Source organism: Symphalangus syndactylus, chromosome 3 (genome assembly GCF_028878055.3).
Source record: "Symphalangus syndactylus isolate Jambi chromosome 3, NHGRI_mSymSyn1-v2.1_pri, whole genome shotgun sequence".
Taxonomy (NCBI): domain Eukaryota; kingdom Metazoa; phylum Chordata; class Mammalia; order Primates; family Hylobatidae; genus Symphalangus; species Symphalangus syndactylus.
In genome coordinates this window covers 124,916,751-124,940,215 of record NC_072425.2, presented here as the reverse complement: position 1 = coordinate 124,940,215, position 23,465 = coordinate 124,916,751, and the positions used below count along the sequence as shown (strand labels likewise).

The 23,465-nt window shown below is 41.9% G+C and overlaps 1 protein-coding gene across 2 annotated transcripts in view; it reads right to left on the bottom strand.

Annotated features, from left to right (window-relative positions):
• CUL5 (cullin 5) overlaps window positions 1-23,465 on the bottom strand; it is a 101,260-nt gene that overhangs the window by 28,739 nt on the left and 49,056 nt on the right. For both annotated transcript variants that reach the window (XM_055272989.2, XM_063636476.1), the window contains 4 exons: window positions 23,316-23,396; window positions 7,218-7,311; window positions 4,936-5,066; window positions 3,900-4,007 (listed from right to left, as the gene is read on the bottom strand). In XM_055272989.2, the coding sequence (XP_055128964.1) occupies window positions 3,900-4,007; window positions 4,936-5,066; window positions 7,218-7,311; window positions 23,316-23,396 (414 nt within the window). The remainder of the gene's footprint in view (window positions 1-3,899; window positions 4,008-4,935; window positions 5,067-7,217; window positions 7,312-23,315; window positions 23,397-23,465) is intronic.

The window sequence follows — 23,465 nt, the reverse complement described above, 5'->3', positions numbered from 1 at the left end:
TTACAGGCGTGAGCCACCACACCCAGCCTACACAACTGTTCTTCTTAAAGTCACTGGCAACCTCCATGTTGCTGAAGACAATGGTTTATCTCCATCTTATTTATTATCAGCATTTAAAAACAGCGGATCACACCCTCCTCCTGAAAGTACTTTTTCACTTGTCTTCTAGCACGTAACATTCTCTTGATCATTTCCCAGTTCTCATGAAAGATGACTCCTCATTTTTCTAACAATGAAATATCAGAATGCCCTAGGCCAATCCTTGGATCTGTCCTCTTTTCTATCTCCACTCATTACTTTGGTGATTAGAGCCTGTGTCAGTACTTTAAAAACCATTTATATGCTGAAGCTGCCAAACATATTTTTCCAGCTCCATTCTTTCTCTTAAGCTCCAGACTCAACATTACCATATGGATATTTAACAGATATTTCAAAGTTAACTTATTCAATAGAGTTTCTGATCTCTCTGCAACCATCTCTCCAAAAACTATTTCTCTTACAGTCTTCCCTGTCGCAGTGAACATATCCTTCTAATTGATCAGAACACGAATCTGAGTGTCATCCCTGACTAGTCTCTATCACATTCTACATCTGATTCAATAGCAAATCCTGAATAGTCTATCTTCATAATATAATCATAATCCCAGCAATCCCTCTTCTAGGCATATACCCAAAGGAAATGAAATCACCACTTCACAAAGATAACTGCACTCCCACATTCAATGCATTATTCACAACAGCCAAAATACAGACATAACCTCAGCATCCATCAATGGATAAAGAAACTGGTACATATATACTACGGAAGCCTGGAAGACCTTAAAAATAAGCCAGACACAGGAAGAAAAATATTGCATGATCTCACTTACATGTAGAACCTAAAAAAAATTGAAATATACAGAGAGAGAAATGAAAGAGTAGTACCAGTGGCAAAATGGGTGGGAAAGAAACAAGGAAATGTAGGTCACATGATACAAAGTAGCCGACACACAAGATGGAAAAAGTCTAGAGAGCTAATGTACAGCAGGAGAACTATAGGTAGTAAAATTATACTGGGCTGGGCATGGTGGCTCATGCCTGTAATCCCAGCACTTTGGGAGGCTGTGGTGGATAGATCGCTCGAGCCCAAGAGTTCAAGAACAGCCTGGGCAACATACTGAGAACTCATCTCTATAAAAAAAATTACAAATTAGCCAAACATGGTGGTGCATGCCTGTAGTCCCAGCTACTTGGGAGGCTGAGGTGGGAAGACCACCTGAGCCCAGAGGGGTCAAAGCTCCAGTGAGCCATGTTGTGCTACTGCACTCTCTCCAGCCTGGGTGACAGAGCAAGACTCTGTCTCAAAATAAATAAATAAATAAAACAAAACAAATTAAAATTATACTGTATATTGGATTCATGCTAAGTAAGTAGACTTTGGGTGCTCTTGCCACAAAAACAAAACAAAACAAGAAAATGGGTAACTATGTCAGATGGTGGATATCTTTATTTCCTTCACCAGTGAGATGACAGGACTGAGACAGCATCAGTGTGGGTGAAGAGTTCTCAAACTCAAAGAACATGATTTAAAGGGAAAGCAGGCCAGGGTGGTGGCTCACGTCTATAATCCCAGAACTTTGGAAGGCCAAGGCAGGAGTTCAAGACCAGCCCAAACAACATAGCTAGATGTTGTCTCTACAGAAAAACTTAAATCTAGCCAGGTGTGGTTGTGTGTGCTCATAGTCCCAAAAACTCAGGTGGCAGAGGCGGGAGGATTGCTTGAGCCCAGGAGTTCAAGGCTGCAGTCAGCTATGATTGCACCACTGCACTCCAGACTGGGCGACACAGCGAACTTCCCTGACAAGTCACTTCTAGAGCTTGCTGTCATTTTTATTTTCCAATTCCAAGCCACATACCTGGTGTAACAAATGCTGTCAAACCTTCCCATATCCCTTAGACTTTTCCCACTATTGGTATCTGCACATGCACCCAAAAGTGTTTTTTTCCTAAAACTGCAGAAATATGTGTTGCCTATGCAAATGGCAGGCAGGAAATTTCAAGAACTCAACACTTGATAGGTGAGGTAATTTTGAGCAGTATTTTTAATAAGTTTCCTTGCAGAATTAAGTTCAAGCAGCTCACTGTAGATCTGACTTACTAATATGCCACGCTATCGTGCCTGCATTTCCCAAATAAGCTACTTGCATTAAAAAAAAAAAAAAAAAAAAAGAGATTTATCAAACTACTTTTGACCACCCCTACCATCACTCTGGGACAAGCCTCCATCATCACTTAATTGAATTATTAAAGTAAGTTCTTAACTGGTATTCTTCCTTCTTTCTTCCCTTCAGTATATTTTTTGCAACAGCCAGAATGATCCTGTTAATACATAAATCACGTCCTACCATTCTGTTTAAAATTTTTAAATGACTTCCCATCCTACTCACAGTAAAAACTAACTCCTTACTATGGCTCAGAGTCTTACACGATCTGGCTTCCTATGAAGCCTTTGCAGGCTACTCAGTTTAAGACTTCACACCACCCCCACCATGTCTATACTCCCTTAACTCCTTTCCTACTTTACCTACTTATTTGTTTTATTTTTTGAGACGGAGTTTCGCTCTTGTTGCCCAGGCTGGAGTGCAATGGCACAATCTCAGCTCACCACAACCTCCACCTCCTGGGTTCAAGCAATTCTCCTGCCTCAGTCTCCTGAGTAGCTGGAATTACAGGCATGCGCCACCACGTCCAGCTAATTTTTCTTATTTTTAGTAGAGATGGGATTTCTCCATGTTGGTCAGGCTGATCTCGAACTCCCGACCTCAGGTGATCCACCCGCCCAGGGCTCCCAAAGTGCTGGGATTACAGGCGTGAGCCACTGCACCCGGCCTATTTATTTATTTTAAAATAGACAAAAAGAGTCTGGGCACAGTAGCTCAGGCCTGTAATCCTAGCACTTTGGGAGGCCGAGGCGGGCCCATCACCTGAGGTCAGGAGTTCGAGACCAGCCTGGCCAACACAGAGAAACCCCGTCTCTAGTAAAAACACAAAAATTACCCAGGCATGGTGGTTGGTGCCTGTAATCCCAGCTACTCGAGAGGCTGAGGCAGGAGAATTGCTTGAACCTGGGAGGCAGAAGTTGCAGTGAGCCAAGATCACGCCATTGCACTCAAGCCTGGGCAACAAGAGCGAAACTCAGTCTCAAAAAAAAAAATAAAATAAAATAAAATAAAATAAAATAGACAAAAAGAGTGAGAAAAAAATTACTGGAGAATGGAGAAAGTTGTCTTTTTAGAATCATTCAAACTTAGGAAGTAATGAAAGGTAGTCAAAGAAGATAAAAAACAGCAATTTCTTGTTATAGGTTTATTACACTAAAAAAGATACAACGCTAAGGACAGTATGGTGTTTCATTATCATTATCCTATACTAGTGAGGATGGAAAAAGATGGTGTGCAATACAAATGCTTCCCTGGGAAACAAGGATAAGTATAACGTAACTCTCGAAGGAGTCCCATGAAAGGATGGAGGATGGAGGAATCAACTCTGCTTGTGATGAGCTGTGGAGGGAGGCAGGGTATCAAGGAAGCTCCAGGGGAAGTATTCTTTGAGCTGGGTCTTAATGGAAGGATGAATAGGAATTCAACAGATCAGTAATATTCAAAAACAGAAAAACATTCTTGGAAAAATGAGAAAAAAGCAACTATCTAACTAAATTCTAATTCACAAGGCTATCTAATGCTTAACGAATGCTTACAACCAAAACAAAATGAATATAGTTGTTCTCCACTGATGAAAAATAACAGTTGCTAGGTTTTTAAGTTTATAATTAACAGAAAAATAATGCAAATTGATTATTAGAAGTAAATTATGAGGATAAAACTTTTAAAAGTGTTTTATATATATAAAGGAATATATACCTTATCTCTTGCAGTAAGAAATCGTGGATCATCTTGAAAAGCTTCTTTGACGAGTTTACTAAATCTATTAAATAGTGTAAGTAACTGCTCAACATATTTCTCAGAGTCCTAGAAACAAAAGGCTTTATATTAAGTTTTTAAAAAAAAAAACACAAGAAAATGAGAAAATAAACATAATTTTAATAAAACTCATTTAAAACTGGGGATATTTTTTCTTAAAAATAAAACTAAAAGGTGTTCCAATATTAGTTTTGCCACTTCTTTTTTTTTCCTTGTTCATTTTTTTTTTTTTTCAGACAGAGTCTCGATCTGTCACCCAGGCTGGAGTGCAGTGGCGCCATCTCAGCTCACTGCAAGCTCCGCCTCCCGGGTTCAAGCCATTCTCCTGCCTCAGCCTCCCGAGTAGCTGGGACTACAGGTGCCCAACACCACGCCTGGCTATTTTTTTTGTATTTTTGGTAGAGACAGGGTTTCACCATGTTAGCCAGGATGGTCTCGATCTCCTGACCTTGTGATCTGCCCACCTCGGCCTCCCAAAGTGCTGGGATTACAGGCGTGTGCCACCGCGCCCGGCTCCCTGTTTTACTGAGAAAATAATAATTGAAATTACTATTTTCAATTTTCAATTCTGCATTTTAAAAAATTTAATGTTTTTATTTGTAATCAACACGTAATGGTACATATTATGGGGTACAATGTTATATTTCAATGCATGTATATACAGTATAATGATCAAACTGGGGTAACTACTACATCCATCACTTCAAACATTTATAATTTCTTTGTGGTAACAACATAAAAAATCTCTTCTATCTTGAAATATACACTACATTGTTACTTGCTATAGCCGCCCTACTGGGTAATAGAACACCAAAACTTATTCTTCCTATTGAACTATAACTTTATACCCCACTAACTAACCTCTTCTGCTCCCCCTACCCCCAGCCTCTGGTAACCACTCACTATTTTCAATAATCCTACATTTAAAAAATAGCCTTGATATATATCTATCATTGTCATTGAAAAAAAAACTTACAGTAGTAATAGTTTCAGCAGCTGCTACCATATCTGCCAGGCCAGCACTAATGATATGTTCCTCCAAGTCTTTCAACATTGGCTCTATACCATTAGGAACTTTGTCCATCAATGAAAACATTAAATGTAATTCTGGAAGGAGAGAACACATTCATGTAATCATTTCATTTACTAGAATAAGAGTTTAGAGAAATATTAGTTAAAAGTTTGTAATGTTAATAGTATTCTGTGGATACAATGCCATTAGGAGTAGTTGTTTTTTTGTTTTTGAGACAGGGTCCCAGTCTGTCACCCAAGCTGGAGTACAGTGGCTCAATCACAGTTCACTGCAGCCTTGACCTCTTGGGCGCAAGCAATCCTCCCATCTCAGCCTCCTGAGTAGCTGGGACCACAGGCACATGTCACCATGCCTGGCTAATGTTTTTTGTAATTTTGTAGAGACAGGGTCTCCCAATGTTGCCCAAGCTGGTCTCAAACTTCGGGGCTCACACAATCCTCTCGCCTTGGTCTCTCAAAGTGCTGGGATCATAGGTATGAGCCACTGTACTTGATCTAAAAATTATGTTTTAAAAAAATCGAATTAAAAGTGATCAGGCTGGGTGTGGTGGTTCACGCTTGTAACTCCAGCACTTTGGGAGGCCAAGGTGGGAGGATCATTGGAGCCCAGGAGTTAAAAAGACCAGTCAGGGCAACATGGCAAAACCCATCGTTACACACACACACACAAACAAAAACAAACAAACAAACAAAATTAGCTGGGTGTGGTGATGCATGTCTTTGGTCCCAGATACTTGGGAGGCTGAAGTGTGAGGATTGCCCGAGCCCAGGAGGCTGAGGCTGCAGTGAGCCGTGACTGCACCATTGTACTCAGCCTGTGTGACAGGGCAAGACAGTCTCAAAAAATAAAAATAAAAAAAGTGATCAAATACTGCAAAACCCAACTCCTTTCTTTAAAAGGTCAGTCATTTGGCCAGAAGCAGTGGAGATCAGCCTGGGCAACAAGGTGAGGCTCTGCCTCTACAAAAGATACAAAAGTTAGCCAGGCGTGGTGGTACACGGCTGTAGTCCCAGCTACTCATGAGGCTGGGAGGTGGGAGGATCGCTTGAGCCCAGGAGGTCAAGGCTATAGTGAGTTGTGATCGTGCCACCGCATTCCAGCTTGGGCAACACAGCGAGACCCAGTCTCAAAAGAAAAGATGAGTCATTTGATTTTCGATGCAAAGGAATATTTATTTACATACAAGATTAGTTTATTTCATAAAGTAGTTGTAATATTAAATATACAGCCACATCATCAAAAGGTAAAAAATAACATGAGTAATAATTACAAAAGCAACTGTATTAGAGATTAGAATATAAAACTGTACTCATAAAGAATTTTTCAATTTACAAAGCACTTTTTCATGTTATGCCATTTTATTGACCTTCACAAAAACCCTACCTCACAGTACTGATTACCAGTAAATAAATCCTTTTGAAAAGAGTGCAACATAGATCAGACATAACTCTAATTAGACTGGCACACAGAATAGAAGTATTTTGTTTATGCCAATAAAGCAGCTTGCTTTTTACTACTGAATTACTCCCAAAAAGTGTATGAACTTAAGTGAGTTGAAATATGCACTTTAAATGCAACTAGAGATTAAACAGGACCTTGCACTTAGATATAATAAAATCTGGAAACTCAGCAGAAGTAAGTTATTTAAAAAACAAAAGCAAGAAAATGTTAAAAGCAGTTTTACTGGGGTACTAGGTATATGTACAATTTTTTTTTTTAGTTTGTTATATACTTGCTACCTCTCAAAACATATCTTTTTAAGAAAACATTGAGGTAATAAAAAAAATCCTTTAGAAATCTTATAAAGTAGTTTTGGGGACAGAGATGAAGACTGTTAACAGGGAGTGTTTTATTACGTTCTAAAAAGATTGATCACAAGGTTCCACACAAAAGTCAAATACCTGGTTCTAATCTGTAACATATGTTTCCAGTTTAAATTGGCCTTTAAAAGCAGTGTCTTGCTTTTGAGAAAAAAGTAGAAATTCACCATACACATACACAGATGTTGATAGCTAAGAAGGAAAATGCTTAAAATTTAAGTTTATATACTCTTTAGCAGTGCCTCTGTGTTAAATATTTTATCTATTTCCTTAAGTATAGTTTACTCTAACAGTTCCACATATACCTATGTGGAAAAGAATTATCTAAGAGCAACTTACTAAGTGATTTGTTTCAAAGATACCCTCTTAGAAGATTATGATAACTTTATGTGATGTTTTACCTACTTTCAGTTTCATTTCTCTTGATCATGCCTTGGCACTCAGCTAAGATAGTCTCTTTAAATGATGTCACCAGGGCATTTACACAGCATTCCATGAGCTGAAATATATCAAAAATTAGTCAAGGCTACTATAAGCAGTATAGCACAAATCTATTCCAACTCACAAAATAAAACAATACTGTTCAACAGAAAAAAAAATTATACTGAAAGTAGATTTCACTTACCTTAACTATAGGATTACTGAAGATGGATATGCTATACTAGTTTAGCAAAGTATATTTTCCCCTAAGGAAAAAAACTATAGAACTAGACTCTCTTTAGAAATATTAACAAAAGTCCTCAAGGAGGGGAGAGAAAAATATATAAAATAAAAATATACAAAACCAAACTTTGATTAACTCTTCCTGTCCGGAGAAAACGTGTTTTAAAATTAGGTTATAAAATTCTAGAAGTGTCAATATATTCATTCAACAAACAATTATTGGATGCCTACTTCGTGCAGGCACTAAAGTATTTAGGAGATAAGAATAAGATATAATTCCTGCTCTCGAAGAGATCACTGTCTAATTGAGAGTGAGGAGGGCAGTAAACCTACACTGCTAACTAAATATAACTCAGTTAAGTGGCATCACACACATACACAAACACACATAAAATAAAAACAAACTTAGAAACTACTTTTTTCTAGGGTAGTTAAAATGGCCTCATCCACAAGTTGATACCTAAATGGGATCCTGTAAAATAAGTACAAGCCCTAAAATAGGTTACGTATTCTAGGAATACCAGGAAGCTTAAAATGGTAGAGAAGAAACAGACAGTGGAAGAGAAGGCTAGAAAGATAGGCTGCAACCAGATTATGAATGAAAATCTATGACTTGGGGTTTTATTTTATAGGTAGGGAAGGAAGAACAAAGGAAGGTTTTTTTGTTTAAGAGACAGGGTCTTGCTCTGCTGCCCAAGCTGGCGTACAGTGGCATTACTACATAGCTACTATCATACCTCACTACAGCCTTGAACTCCTAGGCTCAAGTGATCCTCCTGTCTCAGCCTCTCGAATAGCTAGGACTACAGGGATGTACTATCAAGTCTGGTTAATTTTTTAAACTTTTATGTAGAGATGATGTCTTACTATGTTCCCCAGGCTGGTCACAAACTCCTGGTCTCAAATGATCCCCCTGTCAGTCTCCTAAAGTGTAGGATTACAGGTGTGAACCATCAGGCCTGGCCCCAAGGAAGTTTTAAACAGAGGATAAACATAATGAGATTCTCGTCTCCTCAAGTCATTATTAAAGATCAGTGTAATGGTAGTAAGGCAGGTGGTAAGGAGTGGGTGGTTGGGATATGGTAACGAGGCTGTTGAACTATTTCAGGTAAGATAGCAAGGGTCTAGTGCTCTAGGAGGCCATCAGGAAAATCTAAATGAGGCAGAAGATATCATGTCATCTCTGCTCCCTCATGTCATGTAATTATTTACTTCTCTTCTGGGGATCAGATGAAATTAATAGGTTGTGAGGACTAAAGCTAAGTACAATAAGGCCGATATATCTCTTCTGAAAAACAGATCATCTATCTGTAAATTAAGGGAGGGAATTACATGTCCCTTAAAAATTTTTTATTAAAAATTCCTTTGGAATTGACATAATGTTGATAACTACTAAAGTTGAATTTAGGTAATGGGATTCATTATACTGTTCTTCCTACATTGTAAAAATGCTTAAAATTTTCCGAATAAAGAATTTTCTGTGGTCCCTGTGAGTTGGGGGGCTGAGGTGGGAGGATCACTTAAGCTCAGGAGGCTGCAGTGAGCCTTGATCATGTCACTGCAGTGTAGTATGGCGACAGAGCAAGACTGTCCCAAAAAAAAAAGGTTTTCTCAGGCTCCTCTACGAGAATGATGCTGATGACTTTTAAATGCATATATCCATGTATATTTCTGTCCTAAGAAAATAATACACATGGCTGGGCGAGGTGGCTCATAGCCTATAATCCCAGCACTTTGTGAGGCTAAGGCGGGCGGATCACCTGAGGTCAGGAGTTCAAGACCAGCCTGACCAACACGGAGAAACCCCGTCTCTACTAAAAATTACCCGGGCATGGTGGGTGCCTGTAATTCCAGCTACTCGGGAGGCTGCGGCAGGAGAATTGCTTAAACCCAGGAGGCAGAGATTGCAGTGAGCCGAGATTGTGCCATTGCACTCCAGCCTGGGCAACAAGAGCAAAACTCCGTCTCAAAAAAGGAAAAAAAAAAGAAAGAAAAGAATACATGTATAAAGTGGTTAAGAAACTCTTTCCTTGCAAGGTGGAAATCTCTGCCCCAATTGCTAAGTAATCTTATTCTATAACATCACTGGAATAGGCCCAAATAAACACTTCCACCTTCAGCAGTGAAACCAGATTGAGCATAGGTAAATCTAACAATATATAACTAATAGAGAACAAAGACAAAGTGGAATCTTAATAAACTCTAAGCTCTGTGTTTTCTATTTCATTGAAAACTTTCACTTGAGCATTATCCTGTTCAGTGGTAGTTGAAATTTTGCAGATTCTAAAAATCCAGACAAGTGTGTTTCAGACTGTATGTTGTGAAATCAGTTTTAATGGCTGTGACCAGGTTTAAAAAAAAAAAAAAAATGTACATAGGACAGAACAAAAAATATCAGAGTGTATCACATATTGTAACAATGAATATTATTTAATAAGACTTCTGTTTCAGATATGTACAAATAAACAGTATATTCTAAGCCACAATATAAAATGGATTTCTTATTGTGGATTACAACTAGGATTAAAAGGAGAAGCTAAATTGACAACATAATTAAAGTAAACTGAGAAGAATTTGGTAAATGCTTAAATGAAAGGGATTAGGGAAATGAAAGGTTGTTGAATCCATTTCTAGCTTGAGAGGTTAAACAAATTATTATAACAGGTATCTTTCAATGAGCACTTACTTTGTACCAGGCATTATGCTAAATGCTTTACATATAGATCTCATTTAACCCACATGGCAACCAAGTGAGGCAGATTTTACTTTATGAAGACATAGACTGAGAGTAGCTACATAACTTGCAAATGTTGTACAGTTGGTTCATAAGGTCTTGAGTTATAATTTGAGGCCAGGTATGTATCTCCATAGCCTCCAACTTTTCTTACTACAGAAGTAGAGCATGTACATACTTAGTAATGGCTACATGCTCAGAACCAAGTTATGTGTTTTAAGGAATAGAGAAGTATAAACATGGTGCATGCCCTCAATGATCTTACAATCCAGTTGGTAACCCATAAACTATATACCTAACAACATGTGTATGGTTCATATGTATAGACGTGTATGAAAAGAAGATCAACTTCACTAATAAGCAAATAACTGGAAAACGCATCATTACTATACTATAAACTTAAGGACAAAGACTGTGCTCTGTCCACAGCTATACAGACTGTGCTGTGTCCCGGCACACAGCTGGTGCTTGATAAGAAATACAAGGCAGTCTATAATTTGCCCCTAAACCTAGTGGTAGAAACAATAGTTACCATGGGAATTCAAATAGGAAGAAACTGACGAAGGCTACATCATCTGAGCTACTTTATTACAACTTTATTACAAGATGAGTTAAAAGAATCCTTGTAAGATTTTGGGTAGGCAGAAGAAAACATTGCTAAAATGAATCCAAGAAAAAAAGTAACAGAGTGAGTTATATGAATAAGAAAATATTTCTTATTGGAGTAGAGTGACTCTTGCTGGACAATATTAAGTCAGAAAAACGGGTTAGGGTCAAATTATGAAGGGTCTTCAAAATCAGGGGTATGAAATGATGATACTCTGGGTTTTTTTGAGATGGAGTCTCCCTCTGTCGCCCAGGCTGGAGTGCAGTGGTGGGATCTTGGCTCACTGCAAGCTCCGCCTCCTGGGTCCACACCATTCTCCCGCCTCAGCCTCCTGAGTAACTGGGACAACAGGCACCCGCCACCACGCCCAGCTAAATTTGTTTTTGTATTTTTAGTAGAAACGGGGTTTTACTGTGTTAGCCAGGATGATCTTGATCTCCTGACCTTGTGATCCGCCTGCCTCAGCCTCCCAAAGTGCTGGGATTATAGGCGTGAGCCACCATGCCCAGCCAGTACTCTGGTTTTTGGATAGAAAACAATGAAAATGATGTTTATGAAAGATTATCCTGAATTCACAAAAGAATAAATACAAATGGTCAGGAATAAGAATAAATATGCAGGCCAGGCTGGACAACATAGTGAGACCCTGTTTCTAAAAAAAATAATAAAAAAATAGAGGAGTGGAGCAAGATGGCCAAATAGAAGCCTCCACCGATCATTCCTCCTGCAGGAACACCGAATTTAACAACTATCTACACACAAAAAAACACCTTCATAAGAACCAAAAATCAGGTGAGCACTCATAGCACCCGGTTTTAACTTCATGTCACTGCAAGAGGCACGGAAGAGGGTAGGAAAGATAGTCTTGAATCGCCAGTGCTACCCCTCCCTCATCCCCCAGCAGCAGCTGTATGGCATGGAGAATCTGTGTGCTTGGGAGAGGGAGAGAGCAGCGACTGTGAGATATTGCACTGAACTCACTGCCACCCTTTCACAGCAGAAAGCAAAAGTAGGATAAACTCAGCTGACACATGCCCATGGAGGGGGCATTTAGACTAGCCCTAGACAGAGGTGAATCGCCCATTCCAGCAGTGAGGACTTGAGTTCTAGCAAGCCTCGCACTGTAGGCTAAAGTACTCTGGGGCTCCAAATAAACTTCAAAGGCAGTCTAGGCCACAAGGACTGTAACTTCTAGGCAAACAATAACAAATAATGAGATAGAAGCCATAATAAAATTTCTCCCAACAGGCCGGGTGCAGTGGCTCATGCCTGTAATCCCAGCACTTTGGGAGGCAGAGGCGGGCAGATCACGAGGTCAGGAGAGAGACCAACCTGGCTAACACGGTGAAACTACATTTCTACTAAAAATACAAAAAATTAGCTGGGCGTGGTGGCAGGCTCCTGTAATCCCAGCTACTTGGGAGGCTGAGGCAGGAGAATGGTGTGAACCCAGGAGGCGGAGCTTGCAGTGAGCCGAGATCATGCCACTGCACTCCAGCCTGGGTAACAGAGCAAGACTCCGTCTCAAAATAAATAAATAAATAAAATAAATAAAAATTAAATTAAATTTCTCCCAACAAAGAAAAGCCTGACACCTGATGGCTTCACTGCTGAATCCTACCAAATACTTAAAGCAGAACTAATATCAATTCTACTCAAACTGTTCTGAAAAATAGAAGAGGAGGGAATACTTCCAAACTCATTCTATGAGGCCAGTATTGCCCTAATACCAAAAGCAGACAAAGACACATTTTAAAAAGAAAACTACAGGCCAATATCACTGATGAATATTGATGTAAAAATCCTCAACGAAATACTAGCAAACCAAATTTTTGTTTTGTTTTTGTTTTTTTGAGACAGAGTATCACTCTGTTGCTCAGGCTGCAATGCAGTGGCATGATCTTGGCTCACTGCAAGCTCCACCTCCCAAGTTCAAGCAACTCTCCTGCCTTAGCCTCCCGAGTAGCTGGGATTACAGGCACCCAACACCTCGCCCGCTAATTTTTGTATTTTTTTTTAGTAGAGATGGGGTTTCACCATGTTGGCCAGGCTGGTCTCGAACTTCTGACCTCAAGTATCCACCCGCCTTGGCCTCCCTAATGTGCTGCGATTACAGGCGTGAGCCACTGAGCCCAGCCTAGCAAACCAAATTTAGCAACACCTTAAAAAAATCATTCATCATGATCAAGTGGGATTTATCCCTGGATGCAAGGATGGTTCAACATACACAAATTGATCAATGTGATACATCATATCAACAGAATGGCAGACAAAAAACATGTTCATTTTAATTGATGCTGAAAAAGCATCTGATAAAATCCAACATTCCTGCATGATACAAACCCTCAAAACACTGGGTACAGAACAAACATACCTCAACATAATAAAAGCCACATGAGAGACCCGTAGCTAGTATCATACTGAATGGAGAAAAACTAAAAATCTTTCCTCTAAGATCTGAAACATGACAAGGATGCCCACTGTCACCACTTTTATTCAAAATAATACTGGAAGTTGTAGTTAGAGGATTCAGACAAAAGAAAGAAAGAGCATCCAAACTGGAAAGGAAGATGTCAAACTACCCTTGTTTGCAGATGATATTACCTACAATGAGGCATCATCTCGTCCCAGTTAAAGTAGCTTTTATCTATAAGACAGGCAATAACAAATATTGGTGAGGATGTGTAGAAAAAGGAACCCTCGTATAATGATGGTGGGAATGTAAATTAGTACCAGCACTATGGAGCAGTTTGGAGGTTCCTCAAAAACTAATACAAAGCTACCTTATGATCCAGCAATCCCACTGCTGGCTGTATACCAAAAAGAAAGGAAATGAGCATATGGAAGAGATAGATGCACTCCCACGTTTATTGCAGCATTATTTACAATCAAGATTTGGAAGCAACCTTACTGTCCATCAACAAATGAATGGATAATGAAAATGTACATAAACACAATGGAGTACTATTCAGCCACAAAAAAAGAATGAGATCCTGTCATTTGTATTAACACGGATGAAACCGGAGAACACTGTGTTAGGTGAAATAAGCCCGGCACAGAAAGACGAACTTCACACGATCTCACTCATTTGTGGAAGCTAAAAATTAAAACAATTGAACTCATGGAGATAGAGAGTAAAGGACAGTTGCCAGATGCTGGGTAGGGTAGTGAGGTGGTGGTGGGGAAATAGGAATGGTTAATGGGTACAAAAAAACCAGAATGAATAGTCGGGCGCAGTGGCTCACATCTGTAATCCCAGCACTTTGGGAGGCTGAGCCAGGTGGATTGCCTGAGGTCAGGAGTTCGAGACCAGCCTGACCAACACAGAGAAACCCTGTCTCTACTAAAAATACAGAATTAGCCGGGCATGGTGGTGCATGCCTGTAATCCCAGCTACTCGGGAGGCTGAGGCAGAACAATCACCTGCACCCAGGAGGTGGAGGTTGCAGTGAGCCAAGATCTCGCCATAGCACTCCAGCCTGGGTGGGCAACAAGAGCAAAACTCCGTCTCAAAACGGAGTATTATTTATAATCAAGTCCCGTCCCGTCCCGTCCCGTCCCGTCCCTCCCCTCTGTGGCCCAGGCTGCAATCTACTCGGCTCACTGCTGCCCGCACCGCAGACTGCCTGGGACTGCCGGCGCGCGCCACCGCTGCCTGCTTTTTCTCCTTTGGCTGCAGGCACGCGTTCGCCATGTTGGCCACGCTGGTCGCCAGATCCTGACGCCGAGTGCTCTGCCCGCCTCAGCCTCCCGAGGTACTGGGACTACAGACGGAGTCTCGCTCACCCGGTGCTCGGTGTTGCCCGGGCTGGAGTGCGGTGGCGTGGTCTGGCCTCGCGGCAGCCTCCGCCTCCCAGCCGCCTGCCTTGGCCTACCAGGGTGCTGGGATTGCAGCCCCTGCCCGGCCACCGCCCCGTCTGGGAGGTGGGGAGCATCTCTGCCCGGCCACCCATCGTCTGGGAAATGAGGAGCGCCTCTGCCCGGCCACCCACCGTCTGGGAAGTGAGGAGCGCCTCTGCCCGGCCAGCCACCGTCTGGGAAGTGAGGAGCGCCTCTGCCCGGCCACCCACCGTCTGGGAAGTGAGGAGCGCCTCTGCCCGGCCACCCACCGTCTGGGAAGTGAGGAGCGCCTCTGCCCGGCCGCCCCGTCTGGGAAGTGAGGAGCGCCTCTGCCCGGCCGCCCCGTCTGGGAAGTGAGGAGTGCCTCTGCCCGGCCGCCCCATCTGGGAAGTGAGGAGCGCCTCTGCCCGGCCACCCATCGTCTGGTTAGAAGTGAGGAGCGCCTCTGCCCGGCCACCCATCGTCTGGGAAGTGAGGAGCGCCTCTGCCCGGCCACCCCGTCTGGGAAGAAGTGAGGAGCGCCTCTGCCCGGCCGCCCCGTCTGGGAAGTGAGGAGCGCCTCTGCCCGGCCGCCTCGTCTGGGAAGAAGTGAGGAGCGCCTCTGCCCGGCCGCCCCATCTGGGAAGTGAGGAGCGCCTCTGCCCGGCCGCCCCGTCCAGAAAGAAGTGAGGAGCGCCTCTGCCCGGGCGCCCCGTCCGGGAAGAAGTGAGGAGCGCCTCTGCCCGGCCGCCCCGTCCGGGAAGAAGTGGGGAGCGCCTCTGCCCGGCCGCCCCGTCCGAGAAGAAGTGGGGAGCGCCTCTGCCCGGCCGCCCCGTCTGGGAAGTGAGGAGCGCCTCTGCCCGGCCGCCTCGTCTGGGAAGAAGTGAGGAGCGCCTCTGCCCGGCCGCCCCATCTGGGAAGTGAGGAGCACCTCTGCCCGGCCGCCCCGTCCAGAAAGAAGTGAGGAGCGCCTCTGCCCGGGCGCCCCGTCCGGGAAGAAGTGAGGAGCGCCTCTGCCCGGCCGCCCCGTCCGGGAAGAAGTGGGGAGCGCCTCTGCCCGGCCGCCCCGTCCGAGAAGAAGTGAGGAGCGCCTCTGCCCGGCCGCCTCATCTGGGAAGTGAGGAGAGCCTCTGCCCGGCCACCCATCGTCTGGGAAGTGAGGAGCGCCTCTGCCCGGCCACCCATCGTCTGGGAAGTGAGGAGCGCCTCTGCCCGGCCACCCATCGTCTGGGAAGTGAGGAGCGCCTCTGCCCGGCCGCCCCGTCTGGGAAGTGAGGAGCGCCTCTGCCCGGCCACCCATCGTCTGGGAAGTGAGGAGTGCCTCTGCCCGGCCACCTATCGTCTGGGAAGAAGTGAGGAGCGTCTCTGCCTGGCCGCCCCGTCTGGGAAGTGAGGAGCGCCTCTGCCCGGCCGCCCCGTGTCTGGGAAGAAGTGAGGAGCGCCTCTGCCCGGCCGCTCCGTCTGGGAGGTCTACCACGGAGGCCAGAAGCAATGTGGGGGCTGGACGTGGTGGCTCACGCCTGTGGTCCCGGCACTCTGGGGGGCGAGGCGGATTGATCACTTCGGGCTAGGAGTTCGAGGCCAGTCTGGCCAACTTGGCAAAACATGAAAAATACAACAGACAAACCAACCAACCAACTCAGTGACAACAAAACAGGTCTACCCTGGAGTCATACTCTAATTTTTTCTATTTTCCTCCCTTTCTGATCCTTTATCCCACTTTCTTTTTCTTCCTCTTCCTTCTCCCTCTTCTTTGTCAAATAGAGGATTGAGTTATTATCACTGATCCATATAAAGTCCCTCTCTCATTTATTTTAACTCCCACCCCCCATTTCTATTCCCCGACTTCCCATGTGCAACCTTCCTAATATGTTTGATACACATCTTTTTGTTTGTATGTATTTTTAGAAAATGTTTATTGTTTTTGTGTGCAAAAAAAATTTAAAAAAAAATGTAGGAATGCAGGAGGGAAGGGAGGCAAAACGGGGAGGAAAATAGAGAGGAAGGAATGGAAAAGAAGGAAAACAGAAAATGAAGGATCAACAAAACAAGCATGACAAAATAATGATAACTGTTGAACCTGGAAGACTGGGTATGGGGGTAGGGTTCATTATAGTATTTTCTCTACTTGTGTAAATATTTTAAAACTTTCATTACAAAGCTTTTTTAAAAAAATAAAGAGAACAACTATGGTATAGATTTCTATATATTAAAAAAATCCTTCAGAAAATTATTTTACCTAGGCAAAAAGAAGGGAGATTGCTAGACAGAATTCTCTCCTTATTTCAAATGAGTCTTGTCCTAACCAGAGAGTCAGTTTCTTGAGGACAGAGATCATGTTATTCCTCTTTTGTATTTCTTCCCATTTACCAAATTACTATATACATAGTTGATCCTAAATATATAACTTATTATTTGAAAATACATCTTGAATGGAAAGTATAGTGATAAGCCATCTCTCTCACCTTGTATTCCCTTTCTGTCTCCTTTTGCTAGATTCCGTGAAGAAAAAAACTTTTTGCCATATGCCATCAACTCCTGTATGTTTGCCTGAGATGAGCACAACTTCTAAATCCATAGCAATCTCTCCCCAGAGGTCTGCAAGGTGAAACACTTTAACCATCAATGTGCTTGATGTTTTAACCTCCTCTATAGCAAGACTATAAACTCTTCAAAAATAATGCCTGCCATAAAACACAGCAGGCACTCCAATAAGTACCTGTTGAATGAATGAATTCATAGGTCTGGAAAATGAAAGGTGAGACAGGTAGGCTACGAGATATGGTAGATTCTTATTCTTTTTTCTTTTTTTTTGAGGCAGTTTCGCTCTTGCTGCTCAAGCTGAAGTGCAATGGCGCGATCTCACTGCAACCTCTGCCTCCTGGGTTCAAGCGATTCTCCTGCCTCAGCCTCCCGAGTAGCTGGGATTACAGGCATGCACCACCATGCCCGGCTAATTTTTTGTATTTTTAGGAGAAACAGGGCTTCACCACGTTAGCCAGGCTGGTCTCGAACTCCTGACCTCAGGTGATTCACCCGCCTCGGCCTCCCAAAGTGCTGGGATTACAGGCGTGGGCCACGGCATCCGGCCAGATTCTTTTAGTGGTATTCAATTTGCATAATTATTTCTACCTCACTCAAATTTGGTTTAAAAAAAAGCATTTCTGATTTTCATTAGTTACATAGCTCTGTATAAGGAATAGTTTGCTTTGCCTCAGCTACAACGTAAGAGTTGAACTAAAAATTATCTTAAGTTCCCCCACTTTATGATTCTACTCTATCATTATCAGGCTCTTAACCATACAAGGATATCTGTAATGTATTCGATAATTAATTTCCTGGCTTTGCTAGTTTGACTAAGATTCTTTCTGTACTATTATGATTAGTGGCACTACAAAAGTCTGGATCACCTTGCCTTTTGAACACCAAGCTTAATTTTTTTTTTTAATTTTAGACCTCCTCTGTGGAGAGGATACCATGCCTGAAATACCAAAATACTGAAGGTTAATAAGTACTTATTTTAATGTTAATAATTTATAACTTGTGGCCTAGTTGCTTATTCAGCTTTTTAAATCAGTTTTGCACAGATGGTCAAATAGTTTTTACTTGTCTTAGAATTAGTAAGCAGTTTTCTCTGAACCAGTGCCTAACAGTAAAAGCTACCATGCCAGGCACAGTGCTCAAATGCTTAATATATCATATTTCATTTAATTCTGCTAATACAAAAGGGTATTATTTAATTTTTTTTTTTTTTTTTTAGACAGAGTCTCGCTCTGTCACCCAGGCAATGGTGTGATCTCTCCCTACTGCAACCTCCGCCTCCTGGGTTCAAGCTATTCTCCTGCCTCAGCCTCCTAAGTAGCTGAGATTACAGGTGCGTGCCACCATTTTCAACTAATTTTTTTGAATTTTTTTTAGTAGAGACAGGGTTTCACCATGTTGGCCAGGCTGGTCTTGAACTCCTGACCTCATGATCCACCCATCTCGGCCTCCCTAAGTGCTAGGATTGCAGGCGTGAGCCATCGCGCCCGGCCTATTCCATTTTATAGTTAGGAAAAGAGAGACTACAAAGGTTGAATAACCTCCCAAAATGCAGACAGCTGGTAAAATAACATCTGTGGGATTCAAATCCTCATCTAATTCCAACACGTATGACCCTAACCACTGTAATACACTCCCTCCCTATTGGTGCCCTGGTCATTCTGAAGTGATCAAGACTTACATTACCAATTCACTTTTCTATTCCTCTATTGTATAAACAATCCATTTTATTCTAGTGTCATCCTGAGGATAGAGACTAGGTCTATCTTATTATCCCCAACTAGCATAATGCCTGACACACTGTGGGTACAAAATAAATACTAATTGAATTTCCCTAGGAAATACTAAGGTATGCAGGACTATCACCTAAAAACTAAAAACCAAACACAAATTTTAAGTCATTTTGGCTTAAAGCTGGGTGTGGTTGCATGTGCCTACAGTCCCAGCAACTCAGGAGGCTGAGGTGGGAAGACTGCTGAAGGCAAGGAATTCGAGAATGCAGTGCCCTATGATCAAACCTGTGAATAGCCACTGCACTCCAGCCTGGGCAACATAGCGAGGCTCTGCCTCTTAACACAAAAGGCATTTTGGCTTAATTTTTTTTCTTGCTCTTTTCTTATGGTTGTGTTATTTTTTGCTGTCAACATGCCTGTTCAGCAGCACAGCTCGGAAGCCTCTTACCTTGTTTTACATTAAATACATTCCTGTTCATCTGCTATAGGCCCACCCAGTGATAATCAAGCTTATTGGAATTGTATGTAAAATCAGATCTAAGTAGGGTGTAAGTGGTTCTCCTATAAGTAAAAATAAAACTGTAAGAGTAGGGCTTCAGATATCTAATGCAACACTTGACTGTCTCAGATCTTCACAAGGCTAGTTCCCTATCATTCAGGTCTTAACTCCAATATCATTCCCCCAAAGAGACCTTTTCTGACCATATTCCATAAAGTAAAAGCAGCAGCAGAAGCATTACCACCACCAATACACTCTATAGCATTACTCTTACTTTATTTAAAAAAAAAAAAAAATCACTTTTGGCTGGGTGCGGTGGCTCACGTCTGTAATCCCAGCACTTTGGGAGGCCGAGGCGGGCGTATCACGAAGTCAGGAGATCGAGACCATCCTGGCTAACACGGTGAAACCCTGTCTCTACTAAAATTACAAAACATTGGCCGGGCGTGCTGGTGGGCACCTGTAGTCCCAGCTACTCGGGAGGCTGAGGCATGAGAATCACATGAACCTGGGAAGCAGAGGTTGCAGTGAGCGGAGATTGCACCACTGCACTCTAGCCTGGGTGACACATGGGGGCTATGTTTCAAAAAAAAAAAAAAAAAGTAACTCTTCATAATATTCTTTTTTTTTTTTTTTTTTGAGACAAAGTCTTGCTTTGTCGCCCAGGCTGGAGTGCGGTGGCGCAATCTCAGCTCACTGCAACCTCTGCCTTCCAGGTTGAAGAGATTCTCCTGCCTCAGCCTCCTGAGTAGCTGGGATTACAGGTGCACACCACCAAGCCCGGCTAATTTTTGTATTTTTAGTAGAGACAGGGTTTCACCATGTTGGTCAGGCTGGTCTCGACCTCCTAACCACGTGATCTGCCTGCCTCGGCCTCCCAAAGTGCTGGGATTACAGGCGTGAGCCACCGCGCCCAGCCAATATTCTTTATTTTTTCAACTTCTTTATTTTCATTAATGATAAAAGAAAAGTTAGCACAAAAATAGCACCTCACTTCTCCCAACATTAACATCTTACATAACTATAGCACAACTATCAAAACCAGGAAAATAGTATTGGTATGATACTATCAATTTAACTCTAGGTCTTATTCATTTCGCCAGTTTTTCCACTAATATCCTTCTCCTATTCCAGGATCCTATCCACAAGCCCATGTTGCATTTAGTTGTTATTTCTCCTACTCTCATACAATCTGTGGCAGTTCCTTTGTCCTTCGGTCTGTTATAGTCTTGACACCTTAAAGAATATTAGTCATTTTGTAGGCTATCACTTTGCGATTGTTTAATCTTCCCTCATTATTACAGTAAGATTATACATTTTTGGCAAGAATAAAACAGAAATAATATTGTATTCTTCTCAGTGCATTTTATCACAGGGTATGTCAGCATGTCCTACTACTGGTGATGTTCACCTTGATCACTTAATTAAGATGGTGTCTTCAGGCTTCTCCTTTAGTAAATGTCTTGGGGAAGATACTTTGAAACTATGCAAATATATTTCATTTCAAACTTTTGACCATTACTGCCAAGTGCCGTGGCTCGTGCCTGTAATCCCAGCACTCTGGGTGGTCGAGGTGGGAGAACTGCTCGAGCCCAGGAGTTTGAGACAAGCCTTACCAACATAGTGAGATGCGATCTCAAAAAATAAAAAATTAGCCAGGTGTAGTGGCATGCACCTGTAGTCCCAGCTACTCTGGACTTATTCTTTTAGTTGGCCTTTTACAGTTGAAAGTTCATAAGTTTAATGTGACTATGATATGACTAACATATAAATTGCAGTAGGAGATCAGAACAATTTCACCTTATAAAACTGTAACATCCCAATCCAGGTGCTACAGGTACGTCAATCTACAACAAATACCCAAATCCTCCAAAATGAACTCATCCTTTCTCCCTCACTAAGACTTATTTTTATACTAATCTCTCAGTAGCAGCACAGTTCTCCCTGGCTAAAACCTCAGAAACATTATTGGCTTGATTCTCTGTGATATCTAGCCCCATTCACATGATACAATGTTCCACCTCTAAGAAGTTTCTCTCTTCCCTTGTCTTTTCCATTCCCACTTCTGTAACTCTACTTGGTCTGCCTAATACCTTGCCTGAATTACTGCAAATGCTTTCTACTTCTTATTCCCAGCTCCTCCCCATTCCAGTCTTCCATCTTTCCTGTCACCAGATTAATCTTCCTAAGGGACAACTCTGTGGCCCACCTGTTTAAAAAAAAAGTCAATAGCCTTCCTGGCCTTCTGAATGTAGCCCAAACCTGAATTTATATCACTATAAAGAACTTCGATAAAATAACCACTAAATTATCCTTCCTTTTGCCAATATCAAAACTATTTCAACCACTCAAAGAGGATACATACTGCAAATCAAGGACAAGCAAAACAAAAACTAAAAGAACCAAAGGGAAAAGACACCCAACTTGGCGTGATTTCTGAACAAAGAATAAAATAAACACGACTACCACTTAAGATAGACAAAGCCAAAGAAAAGTCAAAAGTAAAAAAAAAATTTTTAATCCCATTCATAGTTGAAAAATATTTGATTATGGGCAAGCTAGAATGTTATTCCTGAGAATGCAAATCTAAATCAAGGCTCCAAAGACTGAAAGGAACCAGAGGAAATACTATTGTTGTGTTTCAACAATTCCAAGACTGTCCCAACTAGATTCTAACTTTCCTTATACTAAAGCACCCTAAGGTCAGTCCTCCATGTAAAAGAAAACACCTACCATGGTACTGTCACTGACCAGTTTTTTGTTTTTTAATATTTTGAGGCCAGGTATGGTGGCTCATGCCCATAATCCTAGCATTTTGGGAGGCTGAGCAGGAAGGATTGCTTGAGGCCAGGAGTTCAAAACCAGCCTGGGCTACATAGCAAGATCTGCTCTCTATGAAAAATAAAATTAAAAAATTAGCCAGGTGGCCGGGCGCAGTGGCAACACTCTGGGAGGCCAAGGTGGGTGGATCACCTAAGCTTAGGAGTTCAAGACCAGGCTGGGCAGCATGGTGAAACCCCATCTCTAATAAAAATAAAAAAATTAGCCAGGCATGCTGGCATGCGGTTGTAGTCCCAGCTACTTGGGAAGCTGAGGCAGGAGAACTTCTTGAGCCTGAGAGGCAGAGATTGCAGTGAGCCGAGATTGCACCACTGCATTCCAGCCTGGGCAACAGAGAGAGCCCTTGTCTCAAAAAAAAAGATAAAGTATATATATAAAAAAAAAATATATATATATATAATATATATATTTATTAGTCAGGCATAGTGACGTGTGCCTGTAGTCCCAGCTACTTAGGATGCTGAGGCAGGAGGGGCCCTTATGCCCAGGAGTTACAGTGAGGTATAACTGCACCACTGCACTCCAGCCTGGGCAACAGAGCAAGACTTTGTTTCTAAAAATAGTAATAATTAATATTTTACCTCATGACAAATGAAGTTTGAAACACCTTCCCAGAAGGAGAAGAAATATCCCCTAGGAATAAATGATTCATTATTCACTAATTTGGTGTTTGCAGCCACTTCACAGAACATAACTGGCACAAAAAAAGAGAGTCAATTGTATCTCTAAGGGAGCATATATTACTTGCAACATGAAAATCACAAAATGGTTTATTTTAGATATGCATAAAACATAATAAAAGAAAACTTACCAAAAATTAATTATATTAAATAAAGTCTAGAACAGGTATGGCAAATAGATTTGATCTTCCATACCAGCTCCAAAGGACAATGTGTTGTGAATAGATACCTCCTATGAAGTTGTGCTATGGCTCATAGGCAAAAAGAACTAAAATCAATTAACAATGTTGGTTGTTAAATAATGTTATTTGTGTTGTTTATTTGCCATTCCTATGCTTCTGTATTTCAAATAATCCCATAAAATGTTCAATTACAAAATTACTTACTGCTTCAACGGAGTTACATTCTCGTCTTGTTTCTAAATAACGTAGTGCTCGTTTTTCTTCTTCTTTTAATTTAGCATCTGCCTGTCCAGAAGCAAAATAGCAATCATTTTAAGAATATCAAGGGAATTGCTCAAATTATCACATATATTA